This window comes from Cervus elaphus, chromosome X (genome assembly GCF_910594005.1).
Source record: "Cervus elaphus chromosome X, mCerEla1.1, whole genome shotgun sequence".
Classification (NCBI taxonomy): Eukaryota; Metazoa; Chordata; class Mammalia; order Artiodactyla; family Cervidae; genus Cervus; species Cervus elaphus.
In genome coordinates this window covers 134,108,628-134,130,731 of record NC_057848.1, presented here as the reverse complement: position 1 = coordinate 134,130,731, position 22,104 = coordinate 134,108,628, and the positions used below count along the sequence as shown (strand labels likewise).

General features: G+C 37.1%; 1 protein-coding gene across 8 annotated transcripts in view; it reads right to left on the bottom strand.

Annotated features, from left to right (window-relative positions):
* Positions 1-22,104, bottom strand: part of CASK (calcium/calmodulin dependent serine protein kinase) — a 370,356-nt gene that overhangs the window by 33,722 nt on the left and 314,530 nt on the right. For 2 of the 8 annotated variants that reach the window (XM_043895774.1, XM_043895775.1), the window contains exons 14-19: positions 19,848-20,036; positions 11,133-11,211; positions 6,309-6,394; positions 5,189-5,257; positions 2,297-2,365; positions 843-878 (exon numbers count right to left, since the gene is read on the bottom strand). In XM_043895774.1, the coding sequence (XP_043751709.1) occupies positions 843-878; positions 2,297-2,365; positions 5,189-5,257; positions 6,309-6,394; positions 11,133-11,211; positions 19,848-20,036 (528 nt within the window). The remainder of the gene's footprint in view (positions 1-842; positions 879-2,296; positions 2,366-5,188; positions 5,258-6,308; positions 6,395-11,132; positions 11,212-19,847; positions 20,037-22,104) is intronic. The other 6 variants (XM_043895776.1, XM_043895777.1, XM_043895778.1 and 3 more) reach the window with 3 other exon arrangements.

Here is a 22,104-nt window from a genome sequence, read left to right as displayed (position 1 = left end):
TACTGGATTTCTAAATAACGTAAAACAAGGTGCTAGAAATTCAGTATTGCATCATTTGAGTGATTTCTATCAGGTGCTAGTTTATGCAAATCTTAACTCCCAATTTGATTACTTTTAACAGCACATTTCAAGAAAAATTCCATAAAATTTCTATCTTGAAATTACATTTGAATATTAATATTAAAGTCACTGTAAAACCAACCTGAAGGGTTTGGAACTATTGTGTTATTATTCTGTTTGTTTCTTTTCAGAAATCCAGCCTATAAAAGTTATAAGCCTCTGTATTTGCACCTAAAATTTATACTCGAAGTGCCAGCAAATAAAAGTTGCTTGTCTCAGGCAGCATTTAACTTTTCATGTCTGATTAGGACATAAAGCCAGGATTTTTCTGTTGTTTTTTTCCCATTGTATACAGCTTTTAGAAATACACATGCAGATACAAATTAAGAAAAAACCTTCAAACTTCAGATAATTATTGCTTAAAAATGTTCATTGGCATGTACATTTTAGTTATTCTTAGAATTTGAAGAATTTTGCAGCCTTTAAAAATTTATTTCCACCCCAGAGGAAGCCCATAAGATCCCCAAAGGCTGAATTCTTAACCATCAACACAAAATGATCAGGTTGAAATTACAATAACCATCACAGCTACAAGGATGTTAGGGAAAAAAATCCTTATAGAGAATTAGTCATGTGTAATGTGTTAAAATGAAATGGTACAAGCTCTCAATGCTCAAATGTTATGGTCCAAAATGCAGACATTATGGGATGGAAAGGGTTAATAAAGGATTGGCTATTAGCAGCTCAGTTTAGAGAAGTTTCTATAGAGGATATCTATTCACCTGTCGTCCTTTTGGTTGGGTAGTTGATGGCAAGTCCTGTAGAATAAAGCCAACCCAGGAGAAAAATTTTCATTTACTTTTCAAAGAGTACAAGGTAATTTGTGTGTTCTGTTACATTATGGTTAAAAAATGAGCTAGATTTAAGTTGTAAAGAGATAATATACATTATTCCATTTCTCAGAAATGTTGAGTTATCAAAAAAAAAAAAAAATCAAACCCAGGCCATTTAGCAGCAAGCTGAAGAAAGCAGGTAAATTTAAGCAGAGAGAAATGTGTTCTTAAGAAACAACTCAGCATCTTCAACACAAAAGCCACTGCAAGTGAAACAGCCTATTTAAAACCCCTCCCCCCCAAAACTCAAAAGAGCTGTTGCCCTTTTCGACTTAGTCACTGCAACCATTTAAGATTTTGAAAAATTCAATGGTTGTATGGATTTTTCACCATCTTAGAGTTGTTAAATGTTAACTATTATAAATGAATTCCTTTGGTAGCCTATTTTGAAGTTGCAAATAAAAGTCACAGGAAATTTTCTAACATTTCTCTTACTTATATCATTCCATCTGAGGTGATCTCAAATTATTTATAAATTATCTCAAATTATTTACAAATTTACCTCATAAAAATGATATATTTTAAAGGGCAAGTTAATAGGAAAAGAGTGATACTGCTGTATCATTAGAACTCTCATTTTTAACAGCAATATCAGCAACTTAAGAGATTTTATTTCAAAATATTTCAAAAATTCACACATCTGCACCTATAAGTGCTCCCATTTGCTTACGTAAATTAAAAACAATTCTTTTTACTTTCCAAAATGGATAGTTCTGAAAAAAAGTAAAATTCCAAGTTCAAGTCAAAATATAAAGTACTTTGTGTTAAAGATGTGATAATAGCGTGGCTTAAGTGCAGTTTGAAGCCAGTTCCTTTTGCTTTTCATATCCAGGCAAGGCTTATAATTCACAGAAGTATGTGCACGTACCACAATAACAGAGGGCACACCAATTCGTAAACTTAGATAGCGGAAACTAAACATGTTGCTGATATCACTCAGAATAGACAACTACAAAGCCCGAGAATACCCAAATTCCTACTCTGCAAAATTCTTACATTTCTTTATTTTTCTCAAGTGAAAAAAAAGTTGAGAAATTTCAACAAATTTCCATTTACATCCTCTGCATAACTTTGAGCAAAGTCATAGACAGTAGCTGGGTGACACAGAAATATTTTGAGAATGACCAAAGCAGTCTGGAACTACATTTCTTCAAATTTAACTAATGAAAGGTATTTTCAATGAGAAGAACAAGATTTTCCAGGTGTAAACTGCATTGTAGCTGTAGTAGCCTTGTATATCGGCAGAAGACAATATTTCCACTGAACACATGTAACTAGAACACTCATGGCAGGTGGCACCAACAAAATTGTCACACTTTGCTGTGTGGAGCTAGAGTTCTTACCGAAACAGAATTGTTAGTGCTGCTATGACCATTAGCTGGGGACTGTCTGGAAGTGGAGGGGGAATCTCTCTGAAATAAGACACAAGGTTCATTAACACAGAACACCAGCACAGAAACAAGAGATATTCACATCAACAGTTACAACCACAGTCTGACAACCATTTCCTTTGAGGTTTTAGCTGTAAAGGTGCCATACTGACTTACTTGCATGATTTCAGAGAAGCATGAAAAAATGTTTGTGCAGTCTGAAGATTCACATGTTGTAAGTGATGACCGTGTCATTCATTAATCATTTCTTTACTGTCTCTAACATTCTATAACCTTTGCTTTTTTAAAATGAGAACCCGAAGGGTGACTTGATATTAAAATCCTATCAACTACTGTAAAGTGACAAAGATTACTATAACATTGTGCTAAAGATCCCAGTTGCATATCTTTTTAAGTTGAAAATTAGGTTTTAAAAGTATTTAATAATCTTTAGGTACCTCAGTATCAAAAATTACTGAATGACACAATTTGAAGTGAAGTGAAGTCGCTCAGTCATGCCTGACTCTTTGCGACCCCATGGACAGTAGCATGGACCAAGCTCCTCCATCCATGGGATTTTCTAGGCAAGAGTACTGGAGTGGGTTGCCATTTCCTTCTCCAGGGAATCTTCTCGACTCAGGGATCGAACCCAGGTCTCCCGCATTGTAGACAGACGCTTTACCGTCTGAGCCACCAGGGAAGTGAAGTGAACCTCAAAAAAGACTTCTTATGTTGCAATCACCTTAGAATCTTTCTAGGCTAGATATTACTAATAAGGGTAAAAGATAGTTATAGACCAGAGAAGAAACCTTTATTATTTAAGAATATTTTAGCAGATTAATTAAAACAGTAATCTTGAGCCTCTACAAATATTACACTTCTGGCAAAGATTCCAGCAGCCACAGCCAACTACACTATATGACACATTCAAAATCCTTTCCAGGCTCCACTCCCTTGTCCAAATCAACTATAATGTTAAAACAAGGAGAGGATGAAAGTATTTAAAATTTTAGTTGAGTTATTGGAAATCTTTGAAATGTGCAGGTCTGCTCAAAAGACATTTGCTTTTTCTAGAAGACTTAAAGAAAACTTCTGGAACCTGTTGGCTTTTAAATAATGGGATCCCTTAGATGAGGATTCTCAGATGTTAGTGAGCAGAATGTCTAGGTGCCACCCCCAGAGACTTATGTCAGTAGGGCCAGGGCATGGGGTGGGGGTCCCCGCTTTTACCAATGCCAGGGTGATGCTGAGGTAGGTAGCCAGAGAGCCTTTCTTTAGGAAGTACTGTTGTAGCTGGGAAGAATTCAACTACAGGCTTGAACTCTGCCAGAGGACAGGAGAGTCAAAGAGACTGGTGGGGGAGGTACCTTTATTCCTACTATTCAGAGGTTGAGAAGGTAAGAGGGCGCTCTTTTTACTTAAGAGCATAGCATTTATATGTGTTCTACTGGTCCCACCTCAAAACCAGTTCAACCACTCAAAAACACAAGAGAAACTTATATTAATAACTAACACTATCTTCTGGCTAGTGAGCCAAAAAGACAAAAACCAATCGCATTTACTAAATTTCTTCCAAGATGTGAAATGGTATGAGGACCACTTATGATTTTTAGAATATCAGAATGCTTGACATAAAAGATGCATGTGACAGTTTTTCTTTTCCAGCAAGATTTGTGTACTAGGTAACAAATTTCAAAACCATGAATCATGGAACAGAAGCAGTTCTGTCTTTTGTTTTGAAATATAACTGAAGTTCCATAAAAAGCCACCAAGAGGAGCTCAAGACTTGATATAACAGAAACCCCACTTGTCATGGCTCACTAAAAATATACTTGACGAAACTACAAATTCTTATACATATCTTCAATAGGTTTAGGAAAAACAGGAAGCCTCTGATTTTTCTTGTGAAATTTACATCACTACTAGAGACAGGAAGAAATATTATAATTTCTCCCTCAACTTCTCCTAAGTACAAATTCAATTTTCTAGATGAGTTCCAATGAGTTGCCAGCCAGTCTTAAACATTCACTGGAGGAAATGTGTACTTCATACTGATGTTACACATACTTGGAAGGTGCACATGAAAGTGCGAGCTTCAGAAAAAAATATTCAAACTGAAGGTGCAATGACCAAAGGATGCCCTCACTTAGGTTGGTTCATATTTCCAAATATAAAAAGAATGATTTTTGAGTCTCACTTGCTAACCAATAGCAAACTGAATATAGGTTGGGAAAGCTACAGTTTCTCAAGGATAAGCCTACTGTAAGAAAGGAACGTGGGGTTTGTATTACTCTAGAACACTTACTTGTTTCCAAGTCAGATAGCATTCCAATTTAAACAATTTCATAGAACATTGCAAAAACCTCTATTCTGCTAGTAACATCAGTTATCAATTCCTCATAGGCTTAAAATCCATCTAGAGACCTGTCAGAATTATTTGAATAATTCTATCTTAACAAGAAAGACCACTTTTCAGATTCTTGGAAAGAAGAACTATCTAATGTGATTTCTTAACAAGGGAAGTGAATATATACTTCCTGGAAAAATTATTGCAATTATGATCTTTCATCTTCCCCCAGAGACTCATTCTTTATTAAACCTTTGTCATTATTTGGAGCTTCTCTCTACGTATTTTGCTTCGCTTCCAGCCTGCAGGAAGTTCAGGTGCTGAGGAGAACCCCGTGGAAGAGGGATGAGTAGGTGGGTGGGACCTACTCTGTTCCGTTATCTTTGTTGTAAAATTGGTGTGCAGTGATCAACAGCACAGGCAGAAACAACTTCCCAGAAGAAGCCAAAACATTCAGCCATCAGCAGACAGTTAGTTAAGAACCCAGAGGAGATGGGGTGTTTCGTTAGAGCTATTACCTCACAGGACGATGACTGAGTGCGGTAACTTGGCACGATCTTGAAGGTGATACTCCCCCGCATTTCCCGCTAGAGGAAACAGAAAGGAGAGCTCTTTGAACAAACAAATGTTGCACACAACAACACGTAAGAAACCACTGAAAACGTTTTGGGGGTATTTAGTGCAAGCCAGCGGAGAGTGCAGGGGCCTAAAAACGAAACCGAGTTACAAAAGCAGGAACAGCTCACGGTAACAAAGGAGGCTGTTCCTGGGAACAGCCCTGCAGAGTCAAGGCTGACTGCCCTGTTCACACAGCAATGGTGCAACAGACCTCTGATGGTGATCTTTTCATAGATGCGGAGACAACTCTAAGTGACATGCCTTTCGAAAGTGAATACAAGTTGAAATGGACTACAGAACAAGTAATTATGTAAGAATTATATTTGGGAGGCTACATGATAATGGTGTACTCCATAAAATCTGCTTTTTATTTCATAATTTAGGCCTTAGTTTTGACTGTCAGTGACTCTGTGGTGCTTCTTGTACCTTCAGTAGATATAAATAGCTCAGGAGGCTGCTACACTGTGGCGGGAAGAAGGTGCAGGACCAGAGGTCTAAACATCTCCCTCTGCTCACCAGGACCTGTCATTCTGCAGCCCCTAGCCCGCCCCAATCCAAAACCTAATTTGAACACCAATTCTGGATATATATGGTAAAAAATGGCCTGGTCTACCATGACTTTCCTTTCCCCTGCTCTATAGAGAAATCCCATATAGCTGGCTATGACTCAGCTACACAGGAAAGAGACTTCTGACACTGCTGATGTCAGCAGAGTTGAGGTCAGTGAGAAACTAATTCACAAGTATGCACAACTGCAAAGGTTTTCTTTAAACATCTGCTCACTAAGAACCAGGAGACAAAGGACTGAACGGAGAATGTTCAAGCCCATACTGCTGAAAATGGGCAAAATGTTTCTAAGCTCTGCTGCATGTAAACATTTTTCTAGTTCTCAGTTTCTATGAATGTTGCACAAGTCCACATATATGATGGTACCAGATTACAAAAAAATACCCCTTATTTAATAAACAAGTTAATGAACTGAAAGTCAATTTCAGGAAAAGAGACTTTCATTTTACTCACAAGCATTTTTTGCAGCTGTTCCACTGTTTGGTTGGCTACACTGATGCCATTGATTTCTCGAATTTCATCTCCGACATGAAGTGTACCTAAGAAATTACACAAAATTATAAACATGAAATGATATATACTTTTATAATAATAAAATCCAAAGTCAGCAAGGTAAGTAATTTTTAAAAATTAAGCTAAATACTGAAGGCTAATATTCCAGAACCAGGTATGAGTTAGGCTCATATAGTAAACTCGCCAAAACAGATACACCTAACTTATGGAGGACAGTTTTGAAAGATGACTGTAAAAACCTGCTTATTTTTCTGAGAGAGTCCTTATGTATATAGCTGTTTAAAACTATGACTTCCAGATGTGGCCTATCTAGGTTCATATCTCTGCTTCATCATGTACTAGCTTCAAGATCTTGGGTAACTTACTGAAAATTTCCCTGAAAACTCATATTTATAAAATGGAGATGAAAATAGCATCTATGTCATAGGATTGTTGTAAGGATTAAATGAGTTTAATAGATGCAGAGGACTTAGAACTGTTCTTGGTGCATAGTGCCATTTAAGTATTTGCTGTTATCATCATTATTATCTACCAAATATGGTACAAAGGTTGTTGATTTTTCAAAGAATTGTGATAATATCTATATATCAATAAATTTATATTAGACATACTGCAACTTTTTAATAATAATTTGGTAGGCAGGCATTTCAGGGTTCTGTCACACTTCAACTAGAAAAAGTGAGAAACAATGGTTAAATAGTGTTATGTAAATTTTTGCTTTATTTATGAATTGCTTACACGTTTAGTTATTGACCTGACTTCATTATGAAAAGCTCATGGTATCTTTAAGACATACACACTAAAATGCAGATAAATAAAGAGCCTTGTATTTGCTTCAAAGTAATCCAGGGGCAGTAGGGCAAATACAGGTGAAATCAGTATGGTCATGAATCAACAATAATTCTACCTGGGTTATTCGTACGTAGGTGATCATTGCACTATTCTTTCCACTTTTCTCTATTTGAACTCACTGCACTGTTCTCTCTAACCATGTTTGAAAGTTAACATAATAAAACATAAAACAAAAATTTGGGGACATTTGTCTTCAATATGGTGGATTAGGCACTCACAGACTCTCTTACAACTATATCCCGTGTAGGGCTCACCCCTTGAAGTGTTACAGGTCTCACAAAATGAATGTGAATCCCCAAGAATACTTCCCATTTCCATCCCCACTCTCCCGTCCACAGATAAGAACCCAGTGAGCTGGATCCAGAGTGGTGGCAAAATCAAGATGGAATGAAACCAGTGGGAGGGGTAGATGCCATTGCTGCACTGCCTCCTGGCTGCCTTCTGAGTCAAGACCCAGTTCAGTGGCACTCTGTGGCAGCTGGTAAAACACAGAACAGACTGTTTTTGGAGGAAAGTATTCCCAGTTTAGGCTCCTAGGACTTCTACTAATTTGAGCAAGCAATAAGCTTATAATCAAAGATCACCAAACATACAATAAGGCAAACTATTATGTGAGTCATCAGAAAGAGAAGAAATAGATTTAGATCCTCAAGGAGGATAGATGCTGGAATGGTCAGATATAGACTACAGGAATACCTCATTTTCTTGTGCTTTGCTTTACTGTACCTCAAAGATAACCACATTTTTTACAGACTGAAGGTTTGTGGCAACCCTGTGTTGAGCAAGTCTGTCTGCGCCATTTTCCCAACAGTGTTTGCTCACTTCCTGTCTCTGTATCACCTTTTGGTAATTCTCACAATATTTCAAACTTTTTCATCATTATTATATTTGTTATGGTGATCTGTGATGAGTGATCTCTGCTGTTTTGGGGGTGTTATGAACCACGCTTATATAAGATGGCAAACGAAATTGCACAAAAGGATTTAGAATATTACATAAACTTAGTTAATAAAGCAGTGGCAGGGTTTGAGAGGATTTACTCCTGTTTTGAATGAGGTTCTACCATGGGTAAAATGCTATCAAGCAGCAGTGCATGCTACAAAGAAACCATTTGTGAAAGGCAGAGTAGATCAATGAGGCAAACTTCACTGTTGTCTTATTTTAAGAAACTGCCACAGCCACCTCAGCCTTCAGCAACCACCACCCTAACCAATCAGCAGCCATCAACATCTAGACGATACCCTCCACCAGGAGCAAAGAATATGATTTGCTGAGGCTTAGATGATGGTTGGCATTTTTTAGTAATAAAGTAATTTTAAATTATATACATTTTAAAAGACATAATGCTACTGTACACTTAGTAGATAATAGCACAGTACAAACATAACTTTTATGTGCACTGGGAAACAAAAAAATTCATGTGACTCCTTTTATTGCAGTGGTCTGAAACCAAGTCTGTAATATCTCTAAGGTATGCCTGTATAAAATAGCTATATGTTAAAGAAAAAAAAAGAAAGGGACCTTTTTTGCAAGGATGAGCATGCAACAAGACATTATCAGATGTGAACAGAGAGATCTGAAAATAAGAATAAGAACAAGTGACTAGTACTTCTAGAAAGGAAAAATATAATCAGTAGCATAAGTCAATGAATGGATGAGTTGAACAGGAGTTCAGATATGGCTGAAGAGTTTCAGCTAATTGGAAGACATAACCAAATAAATTAACTAGAATGCAGGTCAGAGAAATAAGGAGATAAGGAAGATAGGAAACAAGAAATAAAGCATGAAAAAGATATTAAGAGATATGGAGGGAATGTCTAACACACATCTACCTAGAGTTCAGAAGGAGATGATGGAGAAAATGAAGAGGCAATATTTTAAGAAATATGGTTTCAACCTGGGCTGGTGATCTGTTTCACCCTTGATAGTATCCTTGTTTCAATGCTGTTCTCTCTGAACATCCCACCCTTGCCTTCTCCCACAGAGTCTAAAAGTCTGTTCTGTACATCTGTGTCTCTTTTTCTGTTTTGCATATAGGGTTATCATTACCATCTTCTTAAATTCCATATATATGCGTTAGTATACTGTATTGGTCTTTATCTTTCTGGCTTACTTCACTCTGTATAATGGGCTCCAGTTTCGTCCATCTCATTAGAACTGATTCAAATGAATTCTTTTTAATGGCTGAGTAATATTCCATGGTGTATATGTACCACAGCTTCCTTAAGACCCAGAGGGATGGGATGGAGAGGGAGGCGGGAGGGGGGATCAGGATGGGGAACACATGTAAATCCATGGCTGATTCATGTCAATGTATGGCAAAAACCACTACAATATTGTAAAGTAATTAGCCTCCAACTAATAAAAATAAATGGAAAAAAAAAAGAAATATGGTTTCAAATTTTCTTGAATGATGCAATTATGATCACACAGCTCCAGGAAGAATAATGCATCCCAAATAGGATAAATAAAAAGAAAGCCATGCCAGGAGGTAGTAAAACTACAGAACATCGAAGACAAAGAGCTTAAAAAGTCCAGGGGGAAAGGAGAGATCACCTACAAAGCAAGGACAATTGTAGTGTCACCAGACTTCTCAAGATCAAACAACAGATGCCAAAAGAAAATGGAATGGTAACCATTAACCTAAAATTGTGCTATCAGCAAAAGTAATCAAGATTGAGGTGGAAATGAAATATTTACAGATAACACCACCTGAGGGAGTTTATCAACAACAGACTACACTAAAGGAACTATAAAGGATGTAGTTTAGGAAGAACGAAAAATGCTCACCAAAGGATGGTCTGCAATGCAAAAGGAATAATGAACAAATAAAATTTAAACATTTATGTAAATTCAAACAACAATGGTCATGTATTTTAAGATAATTTCAAATTTGTGGATTTAAAATAGGACAGAATAAAAATGCTGGGCATCTGTGTACATAAGCAGTCATCTCTAAAGAGGACAAGAAGGCACTAAAAGGCTGATGGTGTTACCTCTTGCTCTACAGGGAGAAGGAAAGAGGTGTTAAGCACATGTACAACACGATCTCAAGGAAAGGAAGTTTAATTTTTGGACAGGAGAATCACTTTTGGATCAGGCTCTAAATACTAATGCATATAACACAGTTGCTTCAAAGAGGAACCTAAACCTACATGTCCAAATCTTATCCATTGGAGAGTTAACAGTAGTTCCACTTTCTCAAAAAATCATTTTTTGTCTACTTCAGTCCTCAGTGAATTCCCTTCTCAACTGCATTTACTGTAGCAGGTGTTAAGAACTTAATCACAGATTTGATCTTTCTTATTTTATCACTGAAATATTATATTGTTATTTATCAAACTCTAATTTCCTAATTTATAAATAGTATATCACATTCCTGAATGAATTAGAGTAGTCAACTGTCATTTAACTTTGCAAGTATATATACATATATCTTATATCCCATGGTAGATGTCTTCCATATATCCTGGGACCCATATGATACTTCAGTTTATCTCCCATGGCCTCTAATAAGTCAGGATCTAAAGAGTAACTCAGAGATGCTCCAGCAACAGAGCTGTATAGTATAACTGAAGCATGTGGAAATGAATACAAGTGAGTGGAGGCCAACAGTGATTAAAACCAAAGACAGATAAATTATTTATATAAACCATCAATCAAACTGATTTTTTTTCATATTCATCACATTATTTATTTATTTATTTGTTCATTTATTTTTATTAGTTGGAGGCTAATTACTTTACAATATTGTAGTGGTTTTTGCCATACATTGACATGAATCAGCCATGGATTTACATGTGTTCCCCATCCTGATCCCCTCTCCCGCCATTTTTTATATGGATCATAAAATACTATACTATACGAAAAAAAATCTAAGGTAGGAAAGAAAGAATTATATATGGAACTTACCTTGCCTGTGAATCATGCCTCCATGCATGATTCTTGCAACAATACAGTGATTTAGTTCATTCATTTTTAAAGTGATTCCCTGTAAAAAGTTAAGCAAAAATAGAATTACTATGAGAGGGCATTCTTTTTATATCTGTGATTATGCTGTAGATAACCTTAACTACAAAAGTAGGAAAACATTAAAGAAAATATGGAAAATGGAGGAGAAAACTCCACTATGCCATGACAGAAATATTAATTTTGATATTTTGGTTACTCTAACAATAGCATACATATATATTTAAAAATTTTTTTTTAGCTTTTTTGTTCTTTTTTATCTTTTTTTAAATCTTAAACAAATTTTTTTCTTTTTTTTCTTTGTTTTTTTAATTTATTTTTTAAATTTTTTATACTTTTTTTTAGCATACATATATTTTATATAATGCTTTTTAATCTTGTAAGTATTTTCCATGTTGCTAATTCTCCACTTGGTCATGATGTATTTTTCTTTTTTGAGGTATGGATTTGTTTAGAATTTGTGCATCTAAATACAGAAGGGTTACTGGTCTGTAGTTTTCTTTACTTGCAAAATGTCTGGTTTTGGTATCAGGGTAATGCTAGTAGCTATTATACCTCTTCCTCCTTTTCATCAAAAATAGTAAGTTGAGAATTCTTTCCTTTTCAATGTTTTGGGAGGAGTCTGTGTACAATTGGTACTGTTTCTTTATTATATGTTTGGTAGAATTTACCAGTAAAGCCATTTTGGCCTGGAGTTTTCTTTGAGGGATTTTTAAAAAAACTAACTTCGATTTTTAAATAGTATAGGGCAATTCAGTTTATTCCAAAGTGAGTTTTGCTAGTTTGTCTCCCCAAAAAATGTGTCTATTTAATTTAGGTTGTTGAATTTATTGACATAAAGTTGTTTACCATATTTCCTTATTATTCTTTTTATATCTGTAGGATCTGTAGTAATGTCACTTCTCTTATGCATGATACTGGTAATTAGTGTCTTCACCCCCACACCTGATTGATCTCATCTTGTCAAAGGAAAAGCTTGTTTTATTGATTTTTTTATTGTTTCACTTTCTATTTCATTGATTTCCACTTCGATCTTTATTATTTCTTTTCTTTTACTCACTTTGGGTTTAATTTGCTCCTTTTTTTGGTTCTAGTTTCTTAAGGTAGAAGCTGAGGTCGTTGTTTTAAGATATTTCTTTTTTTTAAAGACTGGTATTTAGTGCTACACTTTTCTCCCTAAGTACTGTTTTAGCAGTATTCCATAAGTTCTGGTATGTTGTGATTTCATTTTCATTCACTTCAAAATACTTTAAAATTTCTCTTTTGATTTCTTCTTTCATCCATGGGTTATTTGGAATTGTATAATTTAGTTTTTAAGTGCTTGGGGATTTCTCCTGACATCTTTCTGTTATTCATTTCTAATTTAATTCCATTGTGGCCTGAGAATATACTTTGATATTAATATAGTCATTCCAGCTTCCTTTTTATTAATGTCATCATAGTGTATGTTTTTCTAGTCTTTTCCTTTAAAATGATTTGTTTTTATTTATAAAGCATTTCTTGTGGGCAATATATAATTTGGTCTTGCTTCCCTCCTATACCCCAATCTGACAATCTCTTTTTAATTTGGGAGAATTTAGACAACTTATATTTAATATGATTACCGATTACTGATGAACATATCTTCTTGCTATTTGATTTCTATTTGTCCCACCTCTCCAATGCTCCCCTTTTCTGCATTCTTTTGGATTAGTTTATTTATTTTCATTCTATTTTCCCCTCCTGTTTTATTAGCTGTAATTGTTTTGTTGTTTTAGTGGTTGCTTTAGGGTTTATAGCATACATCTTTAACTTATCAGTCTACCTTCAAGTGATATTATACCATGTGAAATGTATTATAAGAATCTTACAACAGTATACTTCCACTTTCTTCCTTCTGACTTTTGTGCTGTTATATATTTTACTTTTACATGTTAAAAAATCCCAAACACATTGCTACTATTTTTGTTTAGACTTCCATTTACCTTCCAGAGAGATTTAAATGATAAGGATATCCTTTAACATTTATTACACTGTAAGTCTATCGAATTCTTTTTGTTTTGGTAAGTCTGAAAATGTCTTTATTTTGCCTTTTTAAAATTATTTTTTTTAAATACTATTTTATCTTTTAAATTGATTTTTATTGGAGTATAGTTGCTTTACAACGTTGTGTTAGTTCCTTGCTGTACAGCAAAGCGAATCATATATATATACACATACATATAATATGCATAGCACATACATATATCCACTCTTTTTAAGATCTCCTTCCTATTTAGGTCACCACAGAGCATCAAGTAGAGTTCCTTGTGCTAAATGGTAGGTTCTCATTAATTATTTTATACATATTAGTGTACATATGTCAGTTCCAATTTCCCAATTCATCTTGCTCTCCCCCTTGGTAAGCATAAGTTTGTTCTCTACATCTGTGACTCTGTTTCTGCTTTGCTAGTAAGTTCATCTCTACCATTTTTCTAGACTCCACATATAAGTGATACTATATTTGTTTTTCTCTGACTTCACTCTGTATCACAGTCTCTAGGTCCATCCACATCTCTGCAAATGGCACCATTTCATTCCTTTTTGTGGTTGAGTAATATTTCAAAATTCCAACAATATTCTAGTACACACACACACACACACACACTGTATATCACATCTTCTTTATCTATTCCTCTGTTGATGGACATTTACGTCGCTTCCACGACTTGGCTATTGTAAATATTGCTACAATGAACACTAGGGTGCATGCATCTTTTCAAATTATGGTTTTCTCCAGATATATGTCTAGGAGTGGGATTGCTGGGTCATATGGTAGCTCTATATTTTAGTTTTTTTTGAAACTCCATCTTGTTCTATATAGTTTGCCTTTATTTTATGATAGATAATTATACTGGGTTTAGAATTCTAAGTTGAGAGGTTTTTTCTCCCCCCAGTACTTTAAAATTATTGTTTTCTTGATTATACTGTTTATCATAAGAGATCTGATATCACTCTTATCTTTGTCCCCCTGTATATAACATTTCCTTTTTATCTCTGTTTTTAAGATCTTCCTGTTTATCACAGGTTCTAAACAGTTTGATTATGATGTACCTTGGTGGTGTTTTCTTCATGTGTCTTGTGCTTGGGGTTCACTGTGGTTCTTGTATCTGCAGATTTATAGTTTTCATCAAATTTGGAATGTTTTCAGCCATTATTTCTTCAAAAACATTTTGTTTCTTCCTCATCCTCTTCTCCCTCAGATTCTAATGGACCAAATATTAGGTTGCTTGAAGTTGTCCCACAGCTCAGTGATATTCTTTTCATTTCTCAAAGTTCTTTTTTCTTTCTGTGTTTTGTTTTGGGTAGTTTCTATTGCTATGTCTTTTGAGTTCACTAATCTAATTTTATTCTTCTGAAATGTCTAAACTGCCATTAATCCCCTAGTGCAATTTTCCTGCTAATTCTAATACTGCTGTCAGTTATTTTTTTTATTTCTATATTCTTAAGCTTTGTCCTGGGATGTAGTTCAGTTATTTGGAAAGAGTGATCCTTTGGGCCTTGCTTTCAGGATTTGTTAAGGCGGGTCTGGAGCAATTCTCTGTCTAGGGCTAATAATTCCTCATTACTGAGGCAAGACCTTCCTAAGCATTCCACACAATGCTCCTTGAATTGGTTTTTGTAGTCTGGGTGGTGGGAACAGACAGTGAGGGTCGGGCACTGTTCCCTCTCATCCTTTTGGATGGCCTTTCCTTGGCTCTGAGTAGGTTCCTGTCATAAACGTGCAGATCATTATTCAGATAAATACATGAGGGGGACCCTCTAGAGTTTTCTCTCTCTGCAGCTCTCTCCACTTCAGCACTCTGTCCTATGAATGTTACTGCTTTGGTCTTCCCAGGCTCTCAGCTCTGTGTCCTCAGGGAGTCTGCCTGCTCTGCCTCAGTTTCCCCTCACCATGCTATGGCCTGGAAACTCTCTCATGTCAGTAAGGTGGGACAATCACTGGGCTCCCCTTATTTGCTTCCTGTTTCTTAGGGATCACTGTCCTTTGCTGCCAGATGCCCAATATCTTGAAAACAGTTCTTTCATTGTTGTGTGTGTTCTTTTATGTTGTTGTTGTTGTTTCAGGTGAGAAGGTAAATCTGTTCCCTGCTACTCTTTTTCAGAAGTGGAACCTCTGTATACTTAATGCCAGAATACTATTCTATGGAATAGATTACAACTTTTTGTCTTTAATTACAAGCCTTCTGGACTGGTCTTTTTAAAAAATATTTATTTATTTATTGGCTGTGCTGGGTCTTCATTGCTACATGCAGGCTTTCTCTAGTTGTGGTGAGGGGGGATTATTCTTTAGATGTGGTGTGTGGGCTTCTCGCCGTGGTGGCTTCTCTTGTTGTGGAGCACGGGCTTTATAGAGCGGGGCTTCAGTAGTTGCGGCTCGTAGGCTCTTGAGCGTGGGCTCAGTAGTTGGGGTGCATGGACTTGGTTGCCCCATGGCATATGGAATCTTCTTGGATTAGGGATCAAACCCATGTCCCCTGCATTGGCAGGCAGATTCCCAACCACTGGACCACTGGGGAAGTCCGATTACAACTCTTACTTTCCAGTTATTCACCATTATAAGACAAGCTTTCATAAACATATCTTTGTACTAGACTTGGTTGATTTGAAGAATCACATGGAGACCTTTTAGATAATACTGATTTTTAATTTCACTCTTTGGATTAGTCTGGAATAGAGCCCAGATCTATATTTTAACAAGCTCCCTCAGTGTAAACTGGTCTTGAATTTGAGATGATTGGGGGTAGCAGGACTCTGTCTTATCTTCTTCACTGGAAAATAGCACTCTGTTAGAAAGTTCCATGAAAATATTTGAGACTTTATAATCTAGACCCTACCTGAATTTGTACAATTCTACAACATATAACTTTGCACAGTTCCTATTTTGTGGTTCTTAGAAGTGGTAAGCAAGCAATTAAAAAGAAACTGGTTTCCCAAATGTTTCTAGTCCCACATTCAACTGTACTGCTCAAGTTTCATTTCCAACTTGTACATTCAGTCAGCACATATGGTTACCAAGAGAGGTGCTCCTGGAAAAATGCTGTAAATTAATGTGTAAGTCAAATCTAATTTCATAAGGGAAATGATAGTACAATGAGGGTTCCATTCTTGAAATTACCAAATTAGCATATTCATTCAACCAATATTACTGTGAACCTGTTATATGGCAGATACTCTGCTAGGCATGGAAGTGAATGAGATAGACAGACAAAAAAAAAAGTAGGCAGCCTTATGAAAACTGAGCTTCAGGAAGGGGCAATGTCTTGTCTGCCACTACGTCACTGGCATGCAGTGCAGTCACGTGCACATCGTTGTTCAGCTGCTCAGTCATCTCTGACTCTTTGCAACCCCATTGTCTCCTCTCATGGCCAGGGAAAGCTCACCTCAAATCAACCGAAGTTAATATTTATTATTTTGTCTGCTTCAAACGTTTCTCTGCAGAGAAGAACTGACTCATGTTTTCTCTGTTCACAAGTTCCCAAATTCCAGGGAAAGGCTTGGCCCAGCTACTGCTGAACCTAGCCCAGCTTGCTATAAACTCCTGGCTTTTCCCTGTTTACATAAGCCTCTTCCCAATTGTCTACGCTATTTGAAGTTCAGTGTTTAACACATGCAACTATGGGAGTTTCCCAGTCAATAGAGAAATAATTAAAAGTGTGATGTTAAAAATGGGAAAACAAGGGTGTAATGTGAATATATCACCCTTGGGGGATGGACCTAGCATACATAGTTGGATATATTTTAGAAGGTCCAAAAAGCAAAAGAAATCATATAAGTATATGCTACATGATACTATGTTTTTTAACAGGACAAATAAGCATATGAAGTTGTATTAAATGTAAAACTATAGAAAACTATATTCCTGAAAATATATTTCAGATAAAATAATTTCCATTTTTATGGCAACCAATTAAAGGGAGAAGAACTACACACCTTCACTAGGATCATAGAAGATGGAAGAGAGAAGGGCTTCTTTAAGGAGACTTTTGGGGAAGACTCAAGGCTATTTTATGCATGCAGAAAAATGTAACTCAGGGGTACAGATTTATGCTTTTACTCAGTCTATGTTTCTAATGTAGTTAACCTTTATACAGAACATCAAGCAACTGTCACTGGATTGCTTTAGAACATGACGATCACAAGACACTTCTGGGTCTCCTCCTCCTTCTTCTTTTTTTAAAGTCTTTATTGAATCCATTACAATATTGCTCCTGTTTTATGTTTTGGTTTTTTTGGCCATGAGGCATGTGGGATCCCAGCTCCCGGACCAGGGATCGAACCTGCACCCTTTCTATTAGAAGGTAAAGACTTAACCACTGGACCACCAGGGAAATCCCTGGGCCTCCTTCTTGTGGTCCCTTCCACTTTCTTATCTACTCTGATTGGCTGAACATCACCCCTTCTCCTGCTTCTCTGACACAGCCTTTCCTTACCTATAGTTCTGTCATAATCACACCTGTTAAACAAACTGTGCTAAAGTACATATCTACTTGTTTAATGTAGGGTGCCCTGGGACTTTCTGGTGGTCCAGTGGTTAAGTCTCTGTGTCTCCTGTGTAGAGGGGGCAGGTTCTATCCCTGGCTGGGGAACTAACAGCCTGCATGCTGCACAGAATGGCCAAAAAAAAAGTAGGTAGCCCTATGGAAACTGAGTTTCAGGAAGGGGCAATGTCTTGTCTGCCACTACGTCACTGGCATGCAGTCATCTGCACATTTTTGTTGTTCAGCCGCTGTCTTCTCTGATTCTTCGCAACCCCATGGACTGCAGCATACCAGGCTTGCCTGTCCTTCACTATCTCCCAGAGTTTGCTCAAACTCATGTCCATTGAATCGGTGATGCCATCCAATCATCTCACTCTCTGCCACCCCCTTCTCCTCCTGCCCTCAATCTTTCCCAGCACCAGGGTCTTTTCTGCACATAGTAGGTACTTAAAAACATTTGCTAAATGAGTGAACGAATATATGAAATGAATGAGGGGAGTGTTAGACTTTCAGAGCTGGGTAGGATCTGGGTAGGTAGAAATGAAGCACACTTTTGGTCATACTTGCTAAGAAAAGTATGAGCAAAATGAGGCCTCCACAGACACGAAGTGATTTGCCTGAGGGACCCAAAGCTGCTACTGCCTGGACTCTTAAGTCAAAGAGTTGCTTGGTGAGCACCAGAGGGGTGAGGTGACGTGCATGTCCCATGTCTGCTGTAAGTACTGAGATAATACAGTCTAACTGGCAAAGAACAATAAGTGAGAATTACAACCTGAATGTCTAGGGTTGAGGGCTTTCTGGAAATTGCCATCATAGGATCACTGCTCTGTAATTCTTCCTTTAACCTGGAAAGCAACTGGCTAACTTTCCTAAGTAATCTGTTTTCCTATATCCCAGTATCCCTTTTCTATGCTCTGAGGAGCAGATAGGAATACATACATTTGAATGTTTTCCTAAAGAAATCATTCCTCCTAAAAACTGGAACTTTCCCAATACTTCCAGTCTCAATGGGTAGCATCACTGTTCATCTGGCTGTGAAAAACCTAAAGCTTAGGGTCATATTAGACACTTGCTTCTGCCTCAGTCCCCATTGTCAATCCATTCTCAAGGTCTCCTGAATTACTCTTTTATTGAATCTATTCCCTTCTTTCCACTCGACATCCATCCCTCTCGTTCAGAGCTCCATCATCTCTCCCATGTATTACTGCAGTTACAGTCTTTTAACTGGTCTCCCCCTAGCCACTCTTGTCCCCCTCTAATCCATCTTCCAGAGTGCTTATTTCTAAAATGAAAATCTGATTTTATCTCCCCGCTTAAAACTCTTTAATAGCCTCTGTTTTTAAAAGAGACAACAAAATCAATACTTATGAGGTCCTCTTCCTGACACACATCTTGTTTTCTACAGTCTAGCTGTGGTGCCTTCTTTCCATTTTGAAACTGGGCTAAGAGCCTTTCACTAGCAGGTTTCTGCATATGCTACTTTGTTTGGCTGGATGGTCTCCCCTCTCACTGCCCCCTCTGTGCAGTTAACATCAAGGAGTCTTTCCTTGATCTTCCCAGTCTATGTAAATTCTATGAGGATGAAGCAGGGTTCAGCATCAGTTCTATTCCAATGCTACATCTAAGAACTGAGATGGTGAATTCATACTAAACAGGTAGGTGTGAATGGAAGCAACTTTAACAATGGCACTCAATTCTTTGAATGTCTTCCCAATTAGTCTTCCTCTAATGTTGTTGAAGGCAAAAGATCTGGACACCAATCAACTTGTAAAAGGAATTTGAGACATTCACCTTTTCAACACCAATTCCAGTATTTCACACTGGACCCTTTCTCTGCTGTCCCAGAGGTCTTTACACGCTAGACTAATATATCAGGTCTGCCCTTTTTTTGTTGATGTTGAAGAGCAACTGTGTAAGGAGAGGTGGGAAGGAGAGCCAACACACCTTAGGCACGGTGTCAGGCAGGACAATTTTAGGTGGGGGTAGTGGGGGCGGGGGTATGGTGGTGGCCTTGAAATGAGGATCTGGAAACTGATTTCTTGAAAATTCTCTGCACCCTCCTTTCCTCCCCACCTCTACTAGTATAGGTTGAAGGTAGCTGCTCGAACTCATGCTGGGATTTTATGAGAATACAGGAGATTTCCCCCCCTCCACTTACCATTGGTTCATCTGTGTTCTTTTGGAACTGGACCAGGCGAACTCTGGTCACGTTCTCCATATCCATGTCTCCGTTTGCGCTTTCTGGAGAATCACCATTTAAATACGGAGAAGTGGGAGGAGGTGTAACCCTCAACGCTTCATCACTGTAAACTTCATGAGCCACTACATCGTGAGTCTGAAGTAAGGCCTGATATTTTATGAGGGAAATAAAATATTAATAATAGAACTGTTTCAGTAGGAGTCTATTACATAAACACATATAAAATTATTCTTTGCCTCTCAAAGGTATCTCTCATCTAAAGAGAATTCAAAGCACATTACACCTAGATAGAACCATGCCATAATTTCTTTCTGACACATAATCATGACAGATGGAGCTTCCCAGGTGGCACTAGTGGTGAAGAACCTGCTTGCCAAAGCAGGAGACATAAGAGACAGGGATTCGTTTTCTGGATCAAGAAGATGCCCTGGAGGAGAGCATGGCAATCCACTCCCGTAGTCTTGACTGAAGAATCCTAAAGACAGAGGAGCCTGGCGGGCCACAGTCTCTTGGGTCACCAAGAGTCGGACATGACTGAAGCAGTTGAGCATGCACAATCATGATAGATGGAGTTTTAAAAATGAAGGAACAAAGGAAAGAATGAGTGAGCCAATCAATGAATGGATGTGTTTGTTCATTATCTGGGTAAGAGGTGTTGTCTGATGCTCTAAAAAAATGTCCAACTAACTTGCTCAATTAAAGGCTGACATAACACAATTTGAAATAATTGAGCAGAAAGAATCTTTTGTACATAGAGCTGGCAAATTTGTGCTGGGGCTTAAAATGAAAACAAATTTAAAGAGAAACAGTGCAATAATTGGTGCCTTGAGCAAATATCTTTTACCAGTGGTATTAACAATAACTGCTATATAATGCAAAGGATAATTTATAATGTATGACTTAGTAAAAGAAATAAAACCACATACAAACGTATCTGAAGAAATGTAATTTCCCCAAATATCACATGATATGGAGCTCAAAATCTTAAACCTAGTTACTGTTTTTGCTCATTTCTACTTTTTGGAGCACTAAACAAAAAATAAGCTGACAGTTATTATCATGACTTCTTTTTGCAAAGTGATTTCTTTGTGTTGATATCTCCATATGTCCTCTTGGTGAAACTGGGTAATAAACATCCTTTGTTCCCCTGAAAAGGCTATTCTTCCACTTACTGTACATTTCATGCCATCATAAGAAAGTTTTTAATAAGAATAAATATTTTAGCATTTCTACTTCAAAGAGAATTTTACAGTTGAGTATCAACGTATTTGGGACTTTATACATTATGTTTTCTTGTGAGCTAACTATAAATTCAGTTCTTTTTTAATCTGTGATCTGTAGGGTAATGAAATATCTGAGATAATGAAACATAATTAAAATTGCCTTCACAGCATAACCTGTAGCATCTCAAGTTATTTAATTAAAAGATTTACCAAAGTCATGACTCGGCTATTTTCACTTTTCAGTTATATATATGAGGCAAAAATAAGGCAACAATGTGTTGATGATGGTGTTGATTAGTCATCAATAGAGCGTATGCTCTATTCAATACCCATCTGAATTTATAATAGAAATGGCAGATATTTGCAAGATCTCAGAGGGCTGGTATAGGCTCCGAGGGACAGTAAGTAGCACAGTTTGAAAGCAAGCCTCCACAGTGGCCCTGGGGACCTGGGCTTCCTGACCTGTGTCCTGGCTACACCCTACATGAGTACCCCTGGCCAAAGTGGTGGTGGCTGTGCTGTGTGGGGAAATCCTTCTTTGGCTGGTTTAATTATAGCCTCTTAAGAGACTAAGATTTAACGCAGAAAGCAAAAATTAATTATAGGTGAACTGAAAAACTTCATCTGTTAAAATCAGGTTCATTGTATTAATTATAGGGCTTCCCAGGTGGTGCTTGTGGTAAAGAGCCCACCTGCCAATGTGAGAGACATAAGAGACGTGGGTTCTATCCCTGGATTGGGAAGATCCCTTGGAGGAGGGAATGGCTACCGACTCCAGTATTCTTGCCTGGAGAATCCCATGAACAGAGGAGTCTGGATGGCTACAGTCCATAGAGTTGTAAAGAGTTGGATATGACTGAAGAAACTTAGCACGCATGCATTAATTATAGATGCGTTTTCTATAAACAGTGAATTTTAAAAAATATGCCTTGTATGACCGGAGGATATATGCCTAGGTAAACAGAGAACCAAGTTTCATTAGGAAAATGCTA